Source organism: Leuciscus leuciscus (genome assembly GCF_965113295.1).
Source record: "Leuciscus leuciscus genome assembly, chromosome: 6".
NCBI lineage: Eukaryota > Metazoa > Chordata > Actinopteri > Cypriniformes > Leuciscidae > Leuciscus > Leuciscus leuciscus.
The window spans coordinates 28,529,291-28,550,651 of NC_138730.1; the positions used below are offsets into that span (position 1 = coordinate 28,529,291).

Below are 21,361 nucleotides of genomic sequence, written 5' to 3' on the forward strand. Positions count from 1 at the left end.
GATACTTTTACAGTATATCATGAGCAGACTAAAGTGTCACAATAAAGGGATGCCAAGAAATAAATCTCTAAATCAGTGTTTGTGTAAATGATTTTATTTTCACACAGACCAACAGCAGAAATGTTCCAAAAACCTGTAGAGACAAATACAAAAGTTTTAGATTAGAAATTTGACTTGAAAGGCAGTTGGTCCCCCCTGACATTTACTTTAAATGGGTCTCACTCCCAAAAGGCCTCTATCCTACTATGAGGTTAACCAGTACAACAACAAATAGCATCAGTATCAAGCAAATAATGCCTAAAGGACATGTTTCTGAGATTAATAAATACAATAAACAGCCCACATAATACACAAATTAACAATGAACAAAGTATTACCAACACTACTATGAGGTTGCTTGATGCATTACAGCGAATGTAACAGCTATTCCAGAACACAAACATCACTCTGATAACACTTTTCTTCAATCTAATAACCTGAATCACACACATTGTTGGTATGATATGCAAGGACAAGTTAAATGCAAATAAATAATTGTCAAACTTAAAAAGAAATGGCCATCTGTTTAAGTCAGGTGCTCACCTAATGTTCTTAGTTCATTCTCCTGATGAGTCTGTTGATCTGGTCCTCCCTATTTCCTGCATCACCTCCCTCGACAAAGTGGGTGGTCTTCTTGTTCATGCCACCACGAGGAGAGGACAGTTTGAATGGCCAGAGGAAATTGTTTGCAGCCTTGAAGTTCTTTCCAACAGTGTAGATCTCATGAATGAGATCCTCAACGCAGATGATTCCACACTGACCTGGATATATGCAAATCATGTTACTGAATCCTAAAACGCCACTACTGCAATACCTAGTGTTCAATAAGGGTGTGCACTGCCTGGTCTTACCAAGGGTCTTCTCGATGAGGGAGTTGTCTGTCAGTCCAATGCGCTGCTTTTTGATCTTGCCGAAACCACGCTTGTAGATGAGCTCACGCACAGATTTAAGGTTGGGGTAGCTGAAAAAGCAATATGGGACTTCAGCAAGCAGGTAAAGTTCATTTTAATACAATTAGGAGACAGTTGCTGTATCCAGAACCACTTTTACTAATTTCACAATATCTTTCTATGACAAAAATGGTAAGAGTGATACATGGTTCCAAATTCAGCCATTGTATCGTGACACAAATTACATTTCACATAAGATTTTCCAGAACCATATAAGGATAGTTCAGCCAAAAGTTAAAAAGGTCAATTACATGTCATTCCAAACCTATGAGACTGTCGCTCATCTTCAAAACAGATATTTTAGTCTATTCACCCAGAATACTTGACAGTTCAAATGTTTATAAAGAGATGGTAAAAAAAAAATAATCACATCAAGTGGTTTAATGCAAGTCCTCTGAAGAGACGTGATAAATTTGTTCATCATAAAATGATCTCTGCAGAAGACTTTGATTAAACAGGGCTTTTATACACATATAAACATTAAAAATATATTCATTCATGTTCCAAAGATGAACAAATGTCTTATGGGTTTGGAAGGACATGAAGGGGAGTAACTGATGACAATTGTTATCTTTGGGTGAACCGTTGGTCTTCCACTGAACACAAAACAAAAAGTATTGAGATAACAGCCACTCTTTTCCATATAATGAAAGTAAATGGGGAATGACAGGACAAAGCACCACCAAAAAAGTAGCCCATATGATTGATTTTCTTATTATGCACTATATTTAAAATCATCTGAAGCCAACACAATAGCCTTGAGCAAGAAACAGAAAATGCATTCAAATTGACACCTTTAATGGGTCAATGTTAGATCTGATGTCAAAGCCAACTGGTCATATGTAATGATGTAATGTAATGACAAATCAAAGCTCTCTAATATTTAGACTCTGGAAGCCAGAGTCCCCATTCACTTTAATTATATAAAAGGGAAGCCAGTACATTCAACAACTATTCTCCTTTCCTGTTCTATGGATTTAAAAAAATAATTAGTTTGTAACAACATGAGAAACTTTCATTTTTGAGCCAAGTATACACTAATGTTCAAAATGTTGGGGTCAGTAAGATTGTTTTTAGAAGACAAACAAATTTACTGACCCGAAGCTTTCAAATAGTAGTGTACCTTGAACCATAAGACAGCTATAAATACACCGTGGACAATCACAATTTTTACGTTCAACCCAAAACACAGCTTTACGTACCCCCAGGCAATGTAGGGCTCTGCAATTCGGAGCATGTTGATGGAGGCCTTGTTCAGTTTGACGAAGACACCGTTGAAGATCTGGCGGAGACGGAGCAGCTGAAGCACCTTGCGGACTTTGGGGCTGACGCCATTGATACTGAGGATAGAAAAGGTATCCCATCAACAACTTTCAAAACAGTTTCACTAAAAGTAATACTATGTAGTGGTGGTTTCAGAAGATTTGGCTTATTTTCAAGAGGAATCACCATGGTCGATAAGACGGGGAAAAAAGAGCAACATCATTAACCACAATCTGTGAAGTCTGCCTACAGCATGGCAGATCATTTGAAAGTGGAACATTTACCCTCTGATCCGGACCACAAAAGCCAGTTTGGGCTCAGCTGGGACATAGTAGTTGCCTGCCTTGCGAGCCATCCTACTCATGCGGATTTCACGCCTGTACATCTCCCTGTATTCCTTGTGGTAAGCTTCAGCTCTCTTGAAGATGAGCTTCCTGGTGACTTTGTGGGCCTAATAGGTGAGAGACGACATGCATTCTCAATTTGGGCTCTATATTGATGCTTTATCATCAGATTATCTTGACCACTGTTTATAAACAACAAAGCTAGCAGGTAAAGTCTAAACCACCAACCTTCTTGTCAGCCAGCACCTTCTTCAGACGCACGGCCCTGATGGCAGCAAATCGCTGTCGCCTCTTCAAGAGGCTTTCGGGGACTGAGGGAACCTTCTTCTTTCTGATGAGAAATGGTAGCACATTTGTCATTTCTCTGGTAACCACATTAGGCCTGCAGACCAGGCTATCATAATGACAGCTAACGTTACTTTACGTTAAAAAAAAAAGCACTGTGTGTGTGTATATATATTATATATATATATATATATATATACATACGTATACATATATACACGCACATATATGACAGCACAACCTTAAGACTAAAGCTTGTTTTCATAAAAATACTAGCAATGTAGCATCATGCCTTTGCTTGAAGTTAGCAGCTAATGACAATAAATAAATATTAGGTCAAAGAAGACTATTCCATAACTCCAGAGCACATTTGGATATTTTGGTAAAGAAATACTTATTCGGGCACGTTTTAATGTTACTATATTAAGTGCTTTTTCACACGTTGCTCAACCGATTCCACCCGGCAGACTACACGACATTCATATGAAATTTTATTGATTCATCATTCCCCGATACTCCCAATTTCCCCTTCATAGCACTTAAACATACACATATTGCTCATTTAGACTCGGAACAATATCGTATGAGCTATATTTAAACCGATGGAAGAAGATTCAAATAGCACAGTTTCCAACTTACGCTTCACCCGCCATTATCCCCACAGTAAAAGAGGCTTCTACGCATGCGCGGTGAGGTCTTATAAGATAGGTCCTTCATACTTCCGGTCAAGTATTAGGTCTCTAGACATACTGCCTGCATTTAAAAAAAATAATACCGTGTTTATTTTACGTTGAAGAGACGTTCTGGTTAAATTGATATTTTATTCTTAAAATACATTATGTTGAGAAGTAGATTGGCTGGTAACAATGCATATAGATATGACGCAAAAGTTATGACTACTTTGCATAGCAGGCGGACACACGCGTGGAAAGTTATGAAGTCAAGTGAGTTCGATCATATTTAAAGAGCCACGAAACCGTACTGGTATGGGCAGATTTCATCCCGTCGTGGAAGCTGAGGGGTCCGGATTTTGTTTACTGCTCGACGGGTTTTTTCTTTGAGCACATCTGCAGTTTGATCTGAATGTCTCTGTAATTTGTCAGTTTAGTTCAGCGAATGGAAGCTCAGCGGCACGCGCACATCATGAATATCGTCACTGAATTTTTCGTGGTCACTTTTAAAATAATCTGGTCGTTTGTGCTGGCCGGTGGTAAATGGTTTATTCGTCCACGGGAGAAGAGTGTGGAGGGCCAGGTGTGTGTTATTACCGGTGCTGGAAGCGGTCTCGGGCGGTTCTTTGCATTGGAGTTTGCCCGGAGACGAGCGATCCTTGTTTTGTGGGACATTAACCGACAGGCTAACGAAGAGACCGCAGAGATAGTGCGTGAAATTTACCGAGAAATGAACCCCTCCGCTGGTGAGTTTAGTGGTAAACGACCCTTTCTTCCCCATTTTTTTAGTCTTTCACAAGATTCTTTATTGTAGGCTAATACGGTACAATTAATTCATATTAGTTAATGCAATACATTTGTTACTGTGTTTATTAGTCTTAGTTGACGTTAGTTAATACAAATATTTATACTGTTCGTGTTAGCTCAAGTTCATTAATTATTAACCGATACAACTTTTGATTTTAATAATGTATTTGAAAATGTTGAAAACGATTAAGAAAGCTGAATAAGTGCTTTAGAAGTGAAGTTCTTAACAACTTTAATCCCAGATTTTCCCAGGAAAAGTATAACCAAATAAAACCAAACAAATTACTTTTCTAAAAAGTTTTAGACTTTATTAAAGTGTGTGTTTTATTACTAGTAGCTGATGGGAATTTACAGCGTTTTGCTCAGTTGGTCAGTAATACCAGAGACAGTTTATATAAAAGGACTTAAAGGCCTAAAAGGACTTTGGTAATACCCAATATTAAGAGTCATTTTGTAAAATTTATTTTGTGGTTTTATTTTGAGTTAACACTTATGGTGAATACATCAACAACCCTTTTAGACATAAATGTTAATTGTTACTAGTGGGGTTAAATGTTTGCAAAACTGTTCTGTTATCAAATCTGTTCTTTTTTTCTTCTTCTTTTTTACAGGGTCTTCGGACAGTGTTCAAGAGTTGCCTCTGTTCCAGCTGAAAGTTTACACATATTTTTGTGACGTTAGTAAACGCGAGAGTGTGTATTCGACTGCAGAAAAGGTGCGCAAAGAGGTGGGCAACATCGACCTGTTAATCAATAATGCTGGAGTTGTCTCAGGACGTCATCTTCTTGAGTGTCCAGACGAGCTTATCGAAAGGACTATGATGGTCAACTGCCATTCTCACTTCTGGGTCAGTATGAGGCTTTGATCAGTACCATTAATGTCAAAGTTGTGCAGTCTTTATTCACACTTGACAATTTGTGTTCATCTTTTGATTCTGTGTATGTTTATATTCACAGACTACGAAAGCTTTTCTTCCCAAGATGCTGGAGCGGAATCACGGACATATTGTAACTGTTGCTAGTTCATTGGGCTTGTTCACTACTGCTGGTGTGGAGGTAAACAAACAAACAAAAAAGTCTCACTTAGAAAAAAAAAATCTTATATGTAATGTACTGTGTTGCAAAGATGCTTTTGAAGTTCAGTAACCCACTCGTTTCTCCTCTTTGTTGTAGGACTATTGTGCAAGCAAGTTTGGAGCCATAGGCTTCCATGAGTCTTTGAGCCATGAACTGAAAGCAGCTGATAAGGATGGAATAAAGATGACGCTTGTCTGTCCTTTTCTAGTTGACACTGGCATGTTCGAAGGCTGCAAAATTAGGTTTGTGTTTGACTAAATATCTTTAATTTACTTCTGATGATAAATTATAGTTCTAATTATAATTGTTCCCTTACAATCTTTTTAAACAGGAAAGAAATGGCTCCACTTTTCCCACCGCTAAAGCCAGAGTACTGTGTAAAACAGGCCATGAGAGCCATACTAACAGACCAAGCAATGATCTGCACACCACGAATCATGTACATGGTCACTTTCATGAAAACGTAAGTTAGTGTAATATGTCATACTATTCTTGTTTTATTTAATCTGTGTACGTATAATGGTCTATAATCTCTTATATCTTGCAGCATTTTGCCGTTTGATGCCATTGTGTGCATGTACAGATTTATTGGTGCTGATAAGTGCATGTACCCCTTTCTGGCTCAACGGAAGGAGTCCACGAACAACAATGAATCAAAGACTGGAATCTAACTGGTTCTGACTGAGCAGTGCTGCTAAAATCTGTGTAGTTCCTCTGGAACGATGAAAGCTGTACATTACAAGTTTTTTCTGATGACATTTTGCTGTCAAATTTGAGAATGCAAGAATTACAACTGTATAACACATTAGCGATTAGCCTTAATTATTAAATGCTGTGTTACTGTAAGATTGCATAAGAAGGCCTGTCACCTATTTATATGTATTCACACTTTATTTGTTGTGTACTGTTGCTTTCCTCAACATTCTATGACTTTGTCACTTTAGAGGTTTTATCCTCCTAATAACTCTACAAAATGCACTACATGTGTTGAAGGTATTTCTTCTTGTTGTGGTTTTGATTTGGATAACACCAGTGATTTTGACAAAAGATTATCAGAGAATGCCATAAGTGCTTATTGTTAAATAAACAGTCTTCCTATAATCATGTACAGTTGCCTTTTTTTCCTGATTAAAGTAAGGTCTAAGTGATGAAAAGGTACTTAGTTTTTTTTGGGTGAGCAAACAAGGTGTAGGTTTAATCCATGCTTAAAATGCGGTCATGCATTGACAAAGTTTGAAAAGATAAGATAATATGAAAATAAGGAAATATACAAGGGCCACCCATGTGGGGGGAAAAGAAAAGGAGTACATTTCTTGTTTCCATGATCTACATCTCCACTTTGAATGGTATCTTCCCAGTTCTGTATGCACTTAACTGCAGGAAACATTTCAAAGCATTTGACAACTAATCTCCGTAATAATGTACCCTGTTAATAATATTTGAGGCAGTTGAAAGCACAAAGCAGGCCTTTTAAAATATATTAAGTATTATAAATTGCATATACTTTGCAATACAGTGCCTTGCGAAAGTATTCGTACCCCTTCATTTTACTTTAACTACATCTACTACCTTTTTTTTTTTTTTTTTTTTACATCAGTCTACACTCCATACACCATGAAGACAATGCAAAAAACAGTTTTGTGACAACTTTGCAAATGTATTAAAGAGGAAAAGCTGAAATGATCCTAGTACATACGTACCCTTTTCTAGGACACTTGAAATTTAGCTCAGGAGCATTCCAGTTTCGCTTGCAGACATTACTACACTTAGGGTGGAGTTAACCTCTGCAAATTCAATTGAATGGGTGTATATATTCAAATGAATATCTTCCAAATATTTAATTTGGAAAGGTACACACTTTTCAATAAAATGTCTAACAGCTGAAAATGCAAAAACCAAGCCACAAAGTCAAAAGAACTGCCTGCAGAGCTCAGAGACAGGAGTGTGTCAAGACACAGATCTGGGGAAGACAAAAAACAAAACAAAAAAAATCTGCTGCACTGAAGGTTCACAGAAGCATGTAGACTCCATAATCCTTCACGGAAGAAGTTTGAAACAACCAGGAGGGACTAGCTGGCCTTCTGGCCAGACTGAGCAATTGATGGAGAAGGGCCTTGGTTAGAGTGGTGACCAAGAAGTTGATGATCACTCTAGTTGAGCTCCATGATCATATTTGGAGATGGGAGAAACTCACAGAAGGACAAACATCACTGCAACACTCCACTTATCTGGCCTTTATGGCAGAGTGGCCAGACTCAAGCCTCTCCTCAGAGAAAACACAGCAAAATATAGAGATGGCCATAATGAAGTCTGGAGCAGAACCTCAGACTGGGCAGAAGGTTCACCTTCTAACAGGACAATGACCCTAAGCACACAGCTAAGACAACGCAAGAGTGTATGGACAACTCTGTGAATGTCCTTGAGTGGCCCAGCCAGAGCATAGACTTGAACCCAATCAAACATCTCTTGAGGAACCTGAAAATGAAAAACCGAAGGTTTCCCATTCAAGCTGACAGAGCTTGAGAGGAACTAAGGGGGGAGGATGGCAGAAAATCACCAAATGCAGATGCGCAAATTTTGTCGCATCATACAAAAAACTAAGGGAGAGGGAGCCTCCCCTCCACTGTGTGCCTTTTTTTGCAAGAAATAAACCATAATAATCACTAATTGAACATTTGTCTCTTATTCAGAATTGTTTATTGTTTATTTGCCACAACAGCTTGGTATCAGAAGTGGGATTCCTTGAATGTGCCTTTTGGATCTGAGAGCGGACAGTGACTGATCATCCTGAAATCGAGAGATTCAGCCCTACCCCGAATAGATTGAGAGTCCAGGAGAAACACCACTGGAATTGGAAAAAGAACTCAAGTGGCACTATAAGAACTGGGTAAAGAGACAAATATAAATTATTCTAAAAATCTATTGGGGAAATTAGGATATTAAACCATGCTGATGACTGGGTCTCTGGTAGAGAAGTGAGTTTAACGTGTAATTAAACTCGAGGTTGGGCACCAAATCTGTTCATGTGGGGTGTGGACTGGACAAAAATTTCTAGTGACTGGTTACATCTAAATTTTTCAATTAGTCTGACGTATTATTTCTCATTGAGCCAATGTTAACAGACTATTGCAACAAGAATTACACTTGGGCCAATAACATTTTTTAGATGTTACCAGTCACTAGAAAATTTTTACTTGGAGAGGTTAGGTTAGACATTTTTTACAGTGTAGGGTCTATTGGAGACGTCCAATAGATACACCGAAATAACTCCACAGACACAGTATAATCAGCATGGGAAAATCTCACAGTAAAACAAGCAGCTGTGATACACCGGTGTTTTGTCTGATGAGGAGAGTAATGTATGTATGTATACATGTATGTATTGAAGGGTTAATCAAATTCTATGATTTTCCTAGAGAATGAACTTTAAGTGTCACTAGGCTGAAAGTAGTGAAAGAAAGTTGATGCAGCAGGAAAGTAGGGAAAATAAATGAAAACAATTTAATAAAATAAAAAATAAGGGATTTTACTTTTTCATCCTGGATGCATGACATTAGATGTCTAGAATTTATATAATAAGAATTGAAGGAGCAAGTTATAAGGCTGTCTGTGAGAAGAGATAAGTGGGACTGAGACAATACGGATATTATTGCGTCGCATGCAGACTAACCATTTGATAGAGGAATAGTTATAAAGCAGCAAAAATGTTTTTTTTTCTGGGGAAAAAAGGTGATTGTCATTATTTGTTGTGGAGACAGTAACACGATGTTGGTTGCTTTATGGGCAAGAAAAATGTATAGAAGTGCTAATATTAAACTAATATGTCTTTATAGTTTTAGATAATTCCGAGACATGGTGGTAAAGATGAAGACCGCTTTTAAAGATTCAAGAGAAAGTCTGGATAACAAAGGTTAAGGTTCTATATTATAATGAATTTAATATTACACTCTGTCTAAGTTACAGTCTTATGAGGCTGTTGAAAAGATTATTTGCGCAGTAAGAGAGAGAGACTTGAGTGGAGGCAGGGATGGTACTTTTTCTGTCTATTATCACCCTGCTAAAGCAAGCTTAAACAAAACAAAGCAAGGATACAGTATTAGAACCAAAACAACCCAGCTGACTTTTCTAAAAACAAATGAATAATGAAAATAAATTATTTGAAACTGGTTAAAAGACCATGTAAACCCTAACCCTAAGTAGTTATAAAGCAGCAAAAATGAATGTAAAAGTTTTTAAAAGTTCAAATATTTTTAGAGGTATTACCAAGATCAAACCTTGAAAATGAGCGGTTCATAATCATGTGTGTCTAGTATGAATGTGTGTGATGGGGACTGCACTGTATGTTTTGTATGTGTTTGGGGAAATATTATGTCGTGATTGTGTGTATATTGTGTTATTAACCTCTGGAATGAGTGTTTTATCATTACAGATGGGTTAAGTGATATTACAAAGCCATCGCACAGGTGGGAAAAATGTTAGGCAGTGACATGAGCAGAATTTAAAGATAAAAAAAAAATTGGCCAAATGCTGTGAGGATGGGCTCAAGTAAAGGCCCTGACAATAGTCCTAATGCATATGAGAATGAGGAAGAGACCCAGTTTAAGCCCTTTTGAGATATTGTTTGGAAGATCCACATTTATGGGAATGGAAGGGGCTAAACAATGAGTGCCATCAACCGAATTGTGTGAACATGACATGTTGTAAAGAAATGTCTTCTCTCCTGTCTAACATTTGTGTGGAGGTGAAAGTAGCTCAAGGGAGATTTTGTGGTGATAAGGGAAGGAGAAAGAGCTGGAAAGCAAAGAGGTGGCTGGGTCCACGCTAGCCACTGTAGAAAGTTTCCACCCAAAGAGCGAGAAAAGGAATCGAAAGAGTAGAGGACCACAGATGTCAGTGGCAGCCAATTTGTATGATTTGATACATATGATTAAATCATTTTGATTAAATGATTTTAACATTTTACAAAGTTCAGGTTTATGTTCATTTATGTTTTTTTCCCCTTATGTGGGCTATCATGACTGTAAAGGGTCCTGTGTTGAAAAGAAAGCTTAACAAAAGAGATATTAAGTTTTAGTGGAAATAATGATTGAATTTATTTGTTTATAAATAAACAGCCTTACAATTTCTTCTTTCACAAATTTCAGAGTGATTATTTATATGAAAATTGGATATGAAGAGAATAAATGTGATGAAGTAACATAAATTTGCCGTATTAGTTATCAATTAATGATAAAAAGGTTACTGGTTATGTCACACACTCTTGCCAGTGTTAGTGATAGGGCTCCTGGTATTGTTATGTCTACCATGTCTATTCTAATGTTTATCAAGCCTAGTGAAGAGAATGGTGAAATCTAGTGTTGAGTATCAAATATAAAAAAGTATAGAATTTTCAGAATTATATCCTTGGATGCCTAAGGGACCTGCATGACAAATAAATCAATAATTATGACAGTAGTCTTTCTGAGGATACTTCTTCCTACAGGGTGAAGATATGTTTTGAAACCGAGAGGACTAACATGTCTGATGTAATATGTATATGGAAAAATATATTATATTTGTGAGTGATTAAGATAATAATCAAAAGCGGGAAATTGTCATGGAAATTGTTTTTATTCATTGTTTTTTTTGGATTCATTATATTTTTCTATAAGTGATAATGTATTTTCCTAATAAGGTTGAGAAAGGTTCAATTGGCTATGATGGCCCTATGTTATCTGTTATGAGTAGAGATATAAAAGAGAGAGGGAGCCTCCACTCCACGTGTGCACTCTCACATTCTGCTGACTGACTGTGTGCCTTTTTTTGCAAGAAATAAACCATTATAATCACTAACTGAACATTTGTCTCTTATTCAGAATTGTTTATTGTACAACAGTACAAATACTTGCCATGTACTTTTGCTTCGTCATTATGGTGTAAGGAGTGTAGATTGATGTGAACATAAGTTTAACATAAGGCAGCAAACAAAATGTGAAATAAATGAAGGTGTGCAAATACTTTCACAAGGCACATATAATTTCAGGTGAAAATATGGGCTGAAAAAAATTGTATCATGTAATTGAAAATTCATAAAAATTATTTACAGAATGATAAGGCCCCTTAGGGAAATGATTTTTATAAATAAATAAAATAAAATAAAACAGCAGTTAATGCAGTGAAAACATTGCTGTAATAATAGAATTATAATTTCTATAGCAGAAATGCTGATTTAAATGTAAAAATCTGCAAATTGTTAAATTGCAATGAACAAGAAAATACATGCTGTATGTATTTATTAATCATTAACGTATAAAAATACAGTTCATTTTAGCTCATTTTCGTTCATTAATTGTGTGTACAAGTAAATTATCCTCTGCCACCCTATCAGTCCTATCACCAACACCCCTGTTTATGGATGTAACTACATAATGAAAAGCCTAAATTAGTATTTCCTTGCCCACTCACTTGCGGAAATACCAGTGACCATCGGAGAGAAATATCAGACATCCTTATCAATGGAATGAGAGAAGCAGGGAATCACATTCAAATGTCATCAGACTGATTCTAAATACATTCACTTGTTCCTCTGGCCAGAGGGAAAAAGGGATTCTCTCAATTGTCAGTGATAGTCAAATCAGGAATAAGCACACATTAGAGTTTGGTCTTTAGTTCACATCGGCTGCAGAAATATATTTACAGTAGGAAGTGTTTTTGACAATGGATATCCATTTAAATATAGCAAATAATGCTGTTTATTATCAGAATATCCTGACTACAAAGTGGTAACCAAAAGAGTTCAAAAAGACAGGAAAGAATCATGATTTTTTTTCTCTCTTTAATTTTGTGAAAGTGATGAAATGATCAAAATGACATTTACGTAATCTTACTTCAGACAGAGATACCAGTGTTACTAAACTAAACTGTCACAGCCTAACAACAACCTGGAACTTGTACTGACAGTTCAGAGAATAAAAGCCAACAAGTGACACTTGTCTGTTAGATAACTCCACTTCCAGCCTAAATACCACAAAGCAATAATGAGCCCCTTGTACAAACTCAAAAAGTATGCAGCATATCCCTAATTAGAGATGACAGCATTGGTTGATTGGTCAATGTGTAGCTCATTGTAAGGTGTTCGTGATGTGCTTTCACTGGAATCTGTTGTATCAGTTATTATGCACTGACGATTATTTTGATTCTCTATGAATTGCTTTGAGAAATCTCTACCTTATTTAGCTCTGTGGGTGTTTGCAGCAAAGTCTTAAGAACAATCTAAGTTTCGCTATATAATTTAACATTTTTGGATTACCTATTTTATTTGTATATATAAAAAAAAAAAAATCCAGTTTATATCATAGTATTTGCATCACTGCCCTTTTATCTCAGTAATGTTGGTTTGGCAACTCATTACAATGACACACGAAAATCCGACCGCTTTTCCCCCTGTGAGGCTCCCCCAAATTCCCTCTGACTAATAGGCTCAGACCTGCTCTGTTAACTCCCCTGAAAATGAACAAGCATGAGAGATCACAGATCCACAATCAATCCCGTTCCCTTTACCAGGAAATTACACCCACTCCCACTCCCACCATGCTCATTTGGATGATACCATTACATTACCAATGTGATGATGTCACAGACATTTTTCAAAAGAGCAGATATCCTATGAGGAACATCCTAAGCATCCGTAGTCCAGTGGAATTCCGTCTGACGGAAGAGAAAAACCGATGACTGTACTGTTCATCAGACAGAGGACTTTAGAATCACATCTGTATAAACAGTTCAGAAAAACATTCCAGACTTTTTATTTTTTTATTTTAAATGAAATGGCTCACTATCATTATTCAGTTTGAATAGATGATTCACTAAAATCATTCTTGATGACTAGTAAACTCCTAATCACACTGTAACTACTGTTGGTTCCCATGACTTCATTCTCTACTATTTAAAAAATAATAAGAAAACAATTCCCAAAAATAACCTTCATCTTCACAGTTACTCATTCAGGCTCCATTTTGCTCTTCGCTGGCCTCAGTCAAAGCAATATAATAAACAAAAATACTTAGTAAAGAGCACTCCAACTATTCTATTTATATTCTGTTTAACTTGCTTTAATACATTAATTGTTCTGATTTTTACAAAGTATTATTGTTCTTACAGAACTTGACTTATCAAGGCATACACTACCATTAAAATTTGTAAATATTTTTTTTTAAAGCAAGACTCCATTAGTGTCAGTGAAGACTTATATATATATATATACACATAGTAGTCTATATTTGAAGTGGATCAAAAAAATTAATCAAAGTTGTCATTAGACAAGAACGGGTATTGTTCAAAATTCATGTATAACTTTGATGAAAGGTTTTGATCCACTTCAAATGTTGACTACTGTATATATACAGAGAGAGAGAGAGAGAGAGAGAGAGAGAGAGAGAGAGAGAGAGATACTTTCTATTCATCTATCAAAAAATCTTGATCATAATCATTAAGCAGCAGAACTGTTTTCAACACTGATAACAATAAGAAATTATTCTTGAGCAGAAAATCATCATATTATAATGATTTCTGAAGGATCATGTGAAGGATCAAGACTGTTGTAATGGTGCTGAAAATTCAGTTTTGTCATCACATGAATAAATTACATTTTAAAATATATTAAAATAGAAAACATTTTTGATCAAATAAATGCAGCCTTGCATTAAAAAAACCCTGTGTAGATTAGTAGTTTACTGCTTTGCTGAGAAAGTGTCTGCAACAAACATGAATGTGAATGTGATGTAACTGCTTACATGACATTACTGTACTTCCCTCTAGTGGACAGATCAGTATTCAATCACAAACTACCATAAATGGTGAAGTGTGTCATTTACATACTTCTCTTATACCAAACACAGTCTGTTGACAATTTTGAAGAGAACTTCATTATTCAAACAATATCTGAAGTCAAACAATATGCATTTACAAAGTAGTCTAATTAAAATACATGACAGCATTTCAAAATATATTACTTTAATAAGAACATTTGTTTTAAATAAAGTTAAATAAAGTTAACAAAACAATGAAGACAAACTTTACGTTTTCTAAAGCTAACTGCATGAAAAAGTTGTCTTTTTAAAAGAATCTTACCCAGCACAGCAGGATACAACCAATAAATCAAACATACAATTTTAATAGAACTAAATAGAGCTTCACATAAAAGATAAAGTGATTATATCTAAAGTTATTTATTGTTTTAACTACACAAAATGTGGGCCTATCTATAAAACCAGTGCTTAAACCTTAACCCATAAAGCATTTCTTTGTGTAATTCAAAATTACCTTTAAGATCATGTAATATGATCAACACACTGCATATACTCTGTACATATTCGTAAATATGACATTTATCAGAATAGTCCTAAACCCCACACCCAGCTACAAAATTCAACTTAAAATGGCTTATTAGGGGACAAGGACCAAAGGTGCAGGGCATAGTTTTGTTTTTAAAGAAACTATAGTTTTTAAGTATACAGATAAAATCTTCATGTACAAATGTGCCCTGTTCGAATTTCACAGTGCATAACCAAGCAAGGAAATGATAGACATCTGTCTCTGCTTTTGATTATTGATCCATTACATTACAGTAGTTTTCCTTTAAAGGGATCATGACATGGATGTTTTTTTAAATTATTTTAATATGTTCCTCGAGGTTCACTTATAATGTTAACAAAGTGTTTTACACATGAAAAAACACAAATATATATATATATATATATATGTCGAAAAACTATTATTCTCAACCTTCATTCTGACCCCGAAATGACAAGTTTTTAAGGGGCGGCTCCTTTAAGGCTTGTCAACGAACGGCCACTGTTTTGATTGGTTAACGTCATTGCATAGGAAACAGTATCAACACCCACTGCACGCGAGTAAGTGTTTTGAAAACATTATTCATTACACTGTGCCTCGTCTACAAAAGAAAATGTTCCAAACAAAAATATAACCCTCTGACATGATCCAGGACACCATTAAAATAAACCATCTGTTTCTGATGCTGAGATCTGTACAGAGACGCAAATGAGCTGTTTACTGGACGCCTCAGAGCGAACCTTCTTTCACTCTTCCATTTGTCCTGTTGTCAACAGACACAAGCGCGTAGAGAAGGCCTATGTCAGAAAGTGAACGGGCACATGTATTCTGTATCCAGTGTAGACAGCATCAGTGATTATAATGGGGCCTATGGTGCGGTGATGTATAAACTGTTCATCGATTTCTTGCTCTGTAGGCAGTCATATGCAAATATATTTGCCCATGTGACATCCCAGGTCACCCAATATCAGAACAAGCCATTTTTTGAGCTTGATTTGTTTATAATGAGGAGGACATTTCAAGCTATGAAACTTTTTTAGGATGCTTTAATGGTACAAAAACCTCTATGTCAAAATATCAATGCAAATTTTATTTCTCATGTCATGATCCCTTTATTTCCAAACCCACATGAAGATATTATTGCAAAAATGGAAAAAACCCTTAGAAGCTTATGAAAGAAAACATTACAACATAAATCAAATAACCAAAATGAAAAAAGAAACAAAAAAAGCTCCACATCTTGATTCCATCAAAATATACTTGCCGGGTGGGTTACATTCCTGCAGTTTTATGCACTTCTTGCAGTCAGCAGAAGTGTATGCCTAATCCATACATAAATCACCATCCTAGGGTCTGCTGGTTCAGTCTTAACCCAAAGACTGTCATAAAGTACTTGATGCACTTGGAAAAGTTTGTTTATTTATCAAAATGGTGCTGCTACTAGCATGTATCATCTGTAAAAAAAAAGAAAAAGAAAAAGAAATAAGTATACAGAGCAAAGAAAACTAAGTTATTTGATCATATCTGTTTTTTATACAAACTCACATGAAAAGAAGTTATTGAGAAGATAATGGGATACACTCACCATGATACCACCACTTAGTTTTCTTTGGATTCTTATTACATGTCTTTACATAAAATGAGTTATCTGGAGGACGTCGCTGAAACAACGACAACAAAAACAGCTCATTAGACAACCATAATGAATTTCACTTTTATCAATTTGGTTAACTAAAAAGTTAAGTTTACCTTTTCTTTGCAGCTTGACAGCATGCTAATAATGCTTAAACAAACAGATTGCACAGACAGAGCTGGTGACCAGTCTTCCGTTAAAATAGATAAACAGATGTGACCATTGCTATAGACGTGCGGATGGATGGGTATATTCTCTCCGGTGAACATTACCTATAGAAACAATATTTATTAGCAACAAGCATTCAGCTTTGATACAAAAATACAAAAAAACTAAACAAAAACACCACCATATATAAGGAGATTCACAATTTACCTGAGGTGAATCAAAAGGATATCGACCACTGAATTTGAACAGGAGTTGAAACTTCTCTCCTTCATAAAGAGTACCTGGAGCACCATCCATATCTATAAACCACCTGGACAAATACAAGAATAAAATCATTGATTAATTGCTTTGACTGAAATAAATATAATGTACCCATTAAATACAGAAATGAACTGGTTTAAAGGGTTAGTTCACCCAGAAATGAAAATTCTGTCATCATTGACTCACCCTAATGTCACGGTTTCAAACTCATAAAACACAAATTAAGATTTTTTTAATGAAACCTGTGAGATTTCTGTCCCTCCATTGAAAGTCCTTTCCACCAAAACGTTGATGATTAAAAAAAAAATAATAATAATAATGTGCAACAACAATAAATAAGGTTTGGTCATGCAAGTATGTTTACCATATTTGATGTGCTCAATGTATGCATGCAGGTTAATATTTATAAGTAAATAAAAGCCTAAATTAAATCTGTTTATAAAGCAATCATTTCTCTTTAGAAATGTTCTCTTTATGAAAAGATTTGGTAACAAGGACTTTCAAAGGAGGGACAGACATTTTTCAGGTTTTATTAAACATATTTTCATTTGCTTTCGAAAAGATGATGTCTTATGGGTTTGGAACGACATGAGGGTGAGTAAACTACAGCATTTTCATTTTTGTGTGAACTGTCCATTTAAAGTCGAAAATGAAACAAAAGAATTGACAGATTATTTCTTACATATTGTTATGTACATCCGAGTAAATCGGACAATTGAAAAAAATATATAGGTTTAGAGACGTGGCCATTGCTCAAAACAAGTGGAGGAAGATAAGCGTGCGCTTGCAGGGGTGGGGTTTAAGTGGACTAAATGATTGGAGAATCTGACAAACGTCACCAGAGAGAAGTCTGTTGTTTTCACCGGAAGATCCAGTTATGACATTTTGGATTAAACATTACAAGGTCAAATAAAAAAAGAAACATGCACAGATTAATTGTTCACAATAAGATCTATAGCATGCATTTAGAAAATAGATTCATTTTCATGTCAACAACTTTAAGGAAAGGTTGCAAACTGTCCAAATATAATCCAACTGAACTGACTGCACATTTACACATCTCACAACTTACTCAGTGATTGTGTTCTGTACACTTCTCTCATTTAGTGTCATTCCAGGAGGTGGATCACTTTGTAATGCCATCAACTCCTTTTGTAATCGCTTCTGGGAAGTGAAAATAACTTGGGTTAAGGCACAACTGAAAGTAAAAACAGGACAGCCTTCCTAAAATATTAATCTAAACTATTAATACATCATTTTAATTCAGTGTGCGTGGTTTTAAACCATTCACCTAAATTAAATTCTAATGTCTGAAAAATACAACTAGCAAGCAGACCGCTAACAACGAGCTAGTCAAACAAACGATTTGCAGTGCTATAGAAACTAGCGATTAAGCACCATTGCAATTGTTTACAGCTCCGGAAGAACTCTGCTACATAATAATTCTCGTTTCACATCCCGTTTATTATAAGTATCGTCTTCCACCGCTACAACTGTGATGTGACAGTAACGTTACAGAGTTTGTTGGGCTGTCAGACTGACTGAACGTTAGCTTACAAAGTAAACAAATGTGCGTACGAATGAAACAGCTGACTGTCCTGTGTTCAGATCACCACAGGCAGGGACACAGGACGAAACCCGGTACGTGTCACAGCTAAATGCGAAAAATGGTTTACATTGTTATTTGAAAATAGTTGCTTGTGTATGAAGGGAGATATTCACCTGCATAGACGCCATGATGGAAAGCCCCTGTAGAGAGGCGATTGGCCGAATGACGTCTAATCAGGTTTTTCACGGAACCGCAATGCAACAACATTCAGTTTGTTTGAAACAGGGGGAGGCACTACAGGTGAAAATGCTAAAATCCTCTTTTACAGGCTAAAATTGTGTAAAATACACCTTTTAATAAGAAACAACAAAACAATTGTGTTGTAACGTGATGTGCAAACTACGCATGCATCATTTAAATGGGGGAGAAAGAAGCGTGTTGCTATACTTTACTCTAGCGAATATTACTCATGGTGGGGTTATTTTTGAATGTCAGTTTATTATGTTATGTACATACCTTGAATTCATCTAACATTCCTTCAGTTATAACACAGGGAAAAAATGTGTATATGGGGTAACGTGATGGAACCTGCCCATTTTCAGCTAGCCATTTTAGCTAAATGTAAACTGGAAAAAATAAAAATGTTAAAAGGTTACACTAAAATGTCACACTGTTGTTGTGACCAATAATATATTATTTTAAATACATATTTATATAATGTTATATATACAATTTAATATAATTTAAATATTTAATACAGGCCTATTAATTAAGTGCATCATTGGATATTTTATTAAAGTTTGATAACCTCCCTTTGCTATTATAGTAAACCTATCTAGATTTATCCTTTGGTGTTATGCCCTGAGGATGGTCGTTTGACCGAAAGCTTGGCTATTCAATTTGCTGAAAGGATTCAAGTGTGCAGACAGTTTTATTTATTTTTTGAGATCTTCAGTTTTGTTTGTCTGGCACCTTGTTGTTCGTGAGTGTGGTGTTTCTCCTTCAAAATGTTATTAACTTTCAAAAATATTTGTAGATGCAGTCATCCATGGAGAACAGAAAAACAATGTTCAATTTAAACCCTTATTTTGGAGAATTCACTATTTGAAAATGAAGGTTTAAGTGCACATAATCTCCACAAAGCAGAATTAAATGAATGAACAAAATATTTTCAAGAACAACTGAATTTATTCATTAAACAACTTTTGAATGACTACTGCGGACAATTACAAGACTTCTGTCTGATGAATCCACATGCAGAAAAGGTATGACAAATCTACAAAATCTATCATTTAGGTATGTACCTATGAAGTTGGTTCACAACCCGCCATAAAACCAAAAGAAGAAGAAGAACTGAATTTTGAACTTAAGACAAATAGATACATTGTAAAACTACATGTCTGTCTGGTTGACTCTAGTCATGAAAACATTTAATAGGAATTCATCACTCCAGGCAACTTTATTTTGCAATACAGAAATGATGTAAGTTAATACTGGGTCAAAGCTTAAAACAATAAAGTAAAATAAAATAACTTTATTTTTTAAAGCAATTACAGGTTAAATAGAACAAGTGACCAAAACTGTTATACTTTCTTATTCAGCACAGCATACCTCTGTTTGCAAACTTAAAGTATTTAAAAGCAATAAAATAAACCAATAATAATTTGCTTTTCATATTTATTCTGCAGCCAGACGTGTATATGAGTGTTTCTTTTTTTATGTTTAACAATCTAAGAAGTTGGCAGCCATCAGAAGCTCCAGCGCTATCTCTGGGGCAATAGGAAATTCTGGGATTTCTGTTGAACTATTAGTATAGCGGACTTTGTATGTAAAGTACATGCACACTTTAGAAAGAACGTGAGATGGGATCTCTCGAAAGTTGACTTCATTCGTTTCATTCTCAGCAAACTGGCCTGAAAAACAGAGATAATGTAATGTTACTATCACCTTAAAGCTGCAATGAAATAAAACACAAATAAAGAACCAATACAATACACACTTACAACATGTAAAATGTCACATTTAAAGAATATGTGGAATAACTACTGTTGGACAAAATTCAGGAAGATCCTATTTTTAGATGCAATTCGAATTTTATTCATTCCCTTTGGTAACTAATACTCACCAGGACCACTAAGCATAGCTTTGATTGTTCCAGATGTCAGAGCATGTTCTCTCTTCACAATAAACTCATGGCCATCAGAGGAGATTAATTTCACATACATGGCATCTGGCCCTTCGCAGCCACCATAGGTCTTTTCTTCTCCATCTAAAATGTATTAATTTGATCATACACTCAAACTACCAACATAACATACACAGAAATACATCATACAGATATCCCTTAATCCAAGTAATGTAGGCTATGGTTTATTCTCCCAATAACACAAAATGACTAGGTCTAGAAGTAGTTAATTCATTTGTTTAAAAAAAAACTTAGAAAACCTTACCCATTTTTACTGCCTTCCCTTGTCTCTCTCTCTGAAATATGAAGAGAGAAATTAACAGTTACCACGTAATAATGTAGCGTTAGTAATAACGCACATAATGTTCATGAAAAGGGCTGCTGAAACCAAACAAGAACCATATATATATATGTGTGTGATCTGATTTATATTGTTAAACTGATATTTTTATTAATATTAGGCACAAGAATAAAAACGATCCACGAGTCCTGATGCAGTCTGGGTCATGCATGTAGAGCAGTAAATCATAGGCAATGAGTTTCCTTCCCAGTTAGCTCAAGCAGCACTATGTACAAATCGTATTTTTCCAAAACATATTTTAGGAGACAGAATTCGCACGAATCAAGATTAAATAATCATAATTAAATACAAGATATATCGTCTCACCTCACTAAGATTGAGCTGGTCAGGGCAGTTTTTTTCTGTTTCTCACCGATGATCTTCTGGCAACTGCTTCTGTTGTCAGTGCGGACAACAGGAAACAATTGTCAGGCAGAGAATCCATGCACTTCCGTTACAG

General features: G+C 35.6%; 4 protein-coding genes across 4 annotated transcripts; 1 reads left to right on the plus strand and 3 right to left on the minus strand.

The window, feature by feature from the left end:
- Positions 1–78: 78 nt before the first annotated feature.
- On the minus strand, positions 79–3,586 carry rpl7 (ribosomal protein L7). The gene is made up of 7 exons (XM_082172553.1): positions 3,521–3,586; positions 2,825–2,927; positions 2,537–2,703; positions 2,192–2,329; positions 891–1,000; positions 583–800; positions 79–133 (listed from the first exon to the last, which is right to left on the minus strand). Exons 1-6 carry the CDS (start codon positions 3,532–3,534, stop codon positions 592–594), a joined length of 741 nt encoding a protein of 246 aa, XP_082028679.1. The 5' UTR covers positions 3,535–3,586; the 3' UTR covers positions 79–133; positions 583–591.
- Positions 3,587–3,655: 69 nt separating this feature from the next.
- On the plus strand, positions 3,656–6,536 carry rdh10b (retinol dehydrogenase 10b). Its single transcript, XM_082172552.1, has 6 exons — positions 3,656–4,298; positions 4,971–5,206; positions 5,316–5,414; positions 5,532–5,677; positions 5,767–5,898; positions 5,983–6,536. Exons 1-6 carry the CDS (start codon positions 3,998–4,000, stop codon positions 6,104–6,106), a joined length of 1,038 nt encoding a protein of 345 aa, XP_082028678.1. The 5' UTR covers positions 3,656–3,997; the 3' UTR covers positions 6,107–6,536.
- A 7,873-nt stretch (positions 6,537–14,409) lies between these two features.
- Positions 14,410–18,873, minus strand: ube2wa (ubiquitin conjugating enzyme E2 Wa). The gene is made up of 6 exons (XM_082174408.1): positions 18,550–18,873; positions 17,900–17,991; positions 16,774–16,876; positions 16,515–16,670; positions 16,351–16,426; positions 14,410–16,219 (listed from the first exon to the last, which is right to left on the minus strand). Exons 1-6 carry the CDS (start codon positions 18,562–18,564, stop codon positions 16,206–16,208), a joined length of 456 nt encoding a protein of 151 aa, XP_082030534.1. The 5' UTR covers positions 18,565–18,873; the 3' UTR covers positions 14,410–16,205.
- A 671-nt stretch (positions 18,874–19,544) lies between these two features.
- Positions 19,545–21,353, minus strand: elocb (elongin C paralog b). The gene is made up of 4 exons (XM_082174412.1): positions 21,229–21,353; positions 20,827–20,857; positions 20,502–20,645; positions 19,545–20,289 (listed from the first exon to the last, which is right to left on the minus strand). Exons 2-4 carry the CDS (start codon positions 20,828–20,830, stop codon positions 20,099–20,101), a joined length of 339 nt encoding a protein of 112 aa, XP_082030538.1. The 5' UTR covers positions 20,831–20,857; positions 21,229–21,353; the 3' UTR covers positions 19,545–20,098.
- Positions 21,354–21,361: the final 8 nt, after the last annotated feature.

What these genes read in the sequence shown, in the direction of transcription:
- rpl7 (XM_082172553.1), bottom strand. An exon ending in AGGTGCTGGCTGACAAGAAG is followed by an intron (nt 2,704 to 2,824) that starts GTTGGTGGTTTA and finishes CTCACCTATTAG; the next exon opens with GCCCACAAAGTCACCAGGAA. An exon ending in GAGCCCTACATTGCCTGGGG is followed by an intron (nt 1,001 to 2,191) that starts GTACGTAAAGCT and finishes TTGCTTTTTCAG; the next exon opens with CTACCCCAACCTTAAATCTG.
- rdh10b (XM_082172552.1), top strand. Translation starts at nt 3,998, where the DNA reads ATGGAAGCTCAGCGGCACGCGCACATCATGAATATCGTCACTGAATTT. An exon ending in TTCGAAGGCTGCAAAATTAG is followed by an intron (nt 5,678 to 5,766) that starts GTTTGTGTTTGA and finishes CTTTTTAAACAG; the next exon opens with GAAAGAAATGGCTCCACTTT. An exon ending in ATGGTCACTTTCATGAAAAC is followed by an intron (nt 5,899 to 5,982) that starts GTAAGTTAGTGT and finishes TATATCTTGCAG; the next exon opens with CATTTTGCCGTTTGATGCCA.
- ube2wa (XM_082174408.1), bottom strand. An exon ending in GTACAGAACACAATCACTGA is followed by an intron (nt 16,877 to 17,899) that starts GTAAGTTGTGAG and finishes GTATTTGTCCAG; the next exon opens with GTGGTTTATAGATATGGATG. An exon ending in ATCCTTTTGATTCACCTCAG is followed by an intron (nt 16,671 to 16,773) that starts GTAAATTGTGAA and finishes TTGTTTCTATAG; the next exon opens with GTAATGTTCACCGGAGAGAA.
- elocb (XM_082174412.1), bottom strand. An exon ending in AGCTATGCTTAGTGGTCCTG is followed by an intron (nt 20,290 to 20,501) that starts GTGAGTATTAGT and finishes TCTGTTTTTCAG; the next exon opens with GCCAGTTTGCTGAGAATGAA.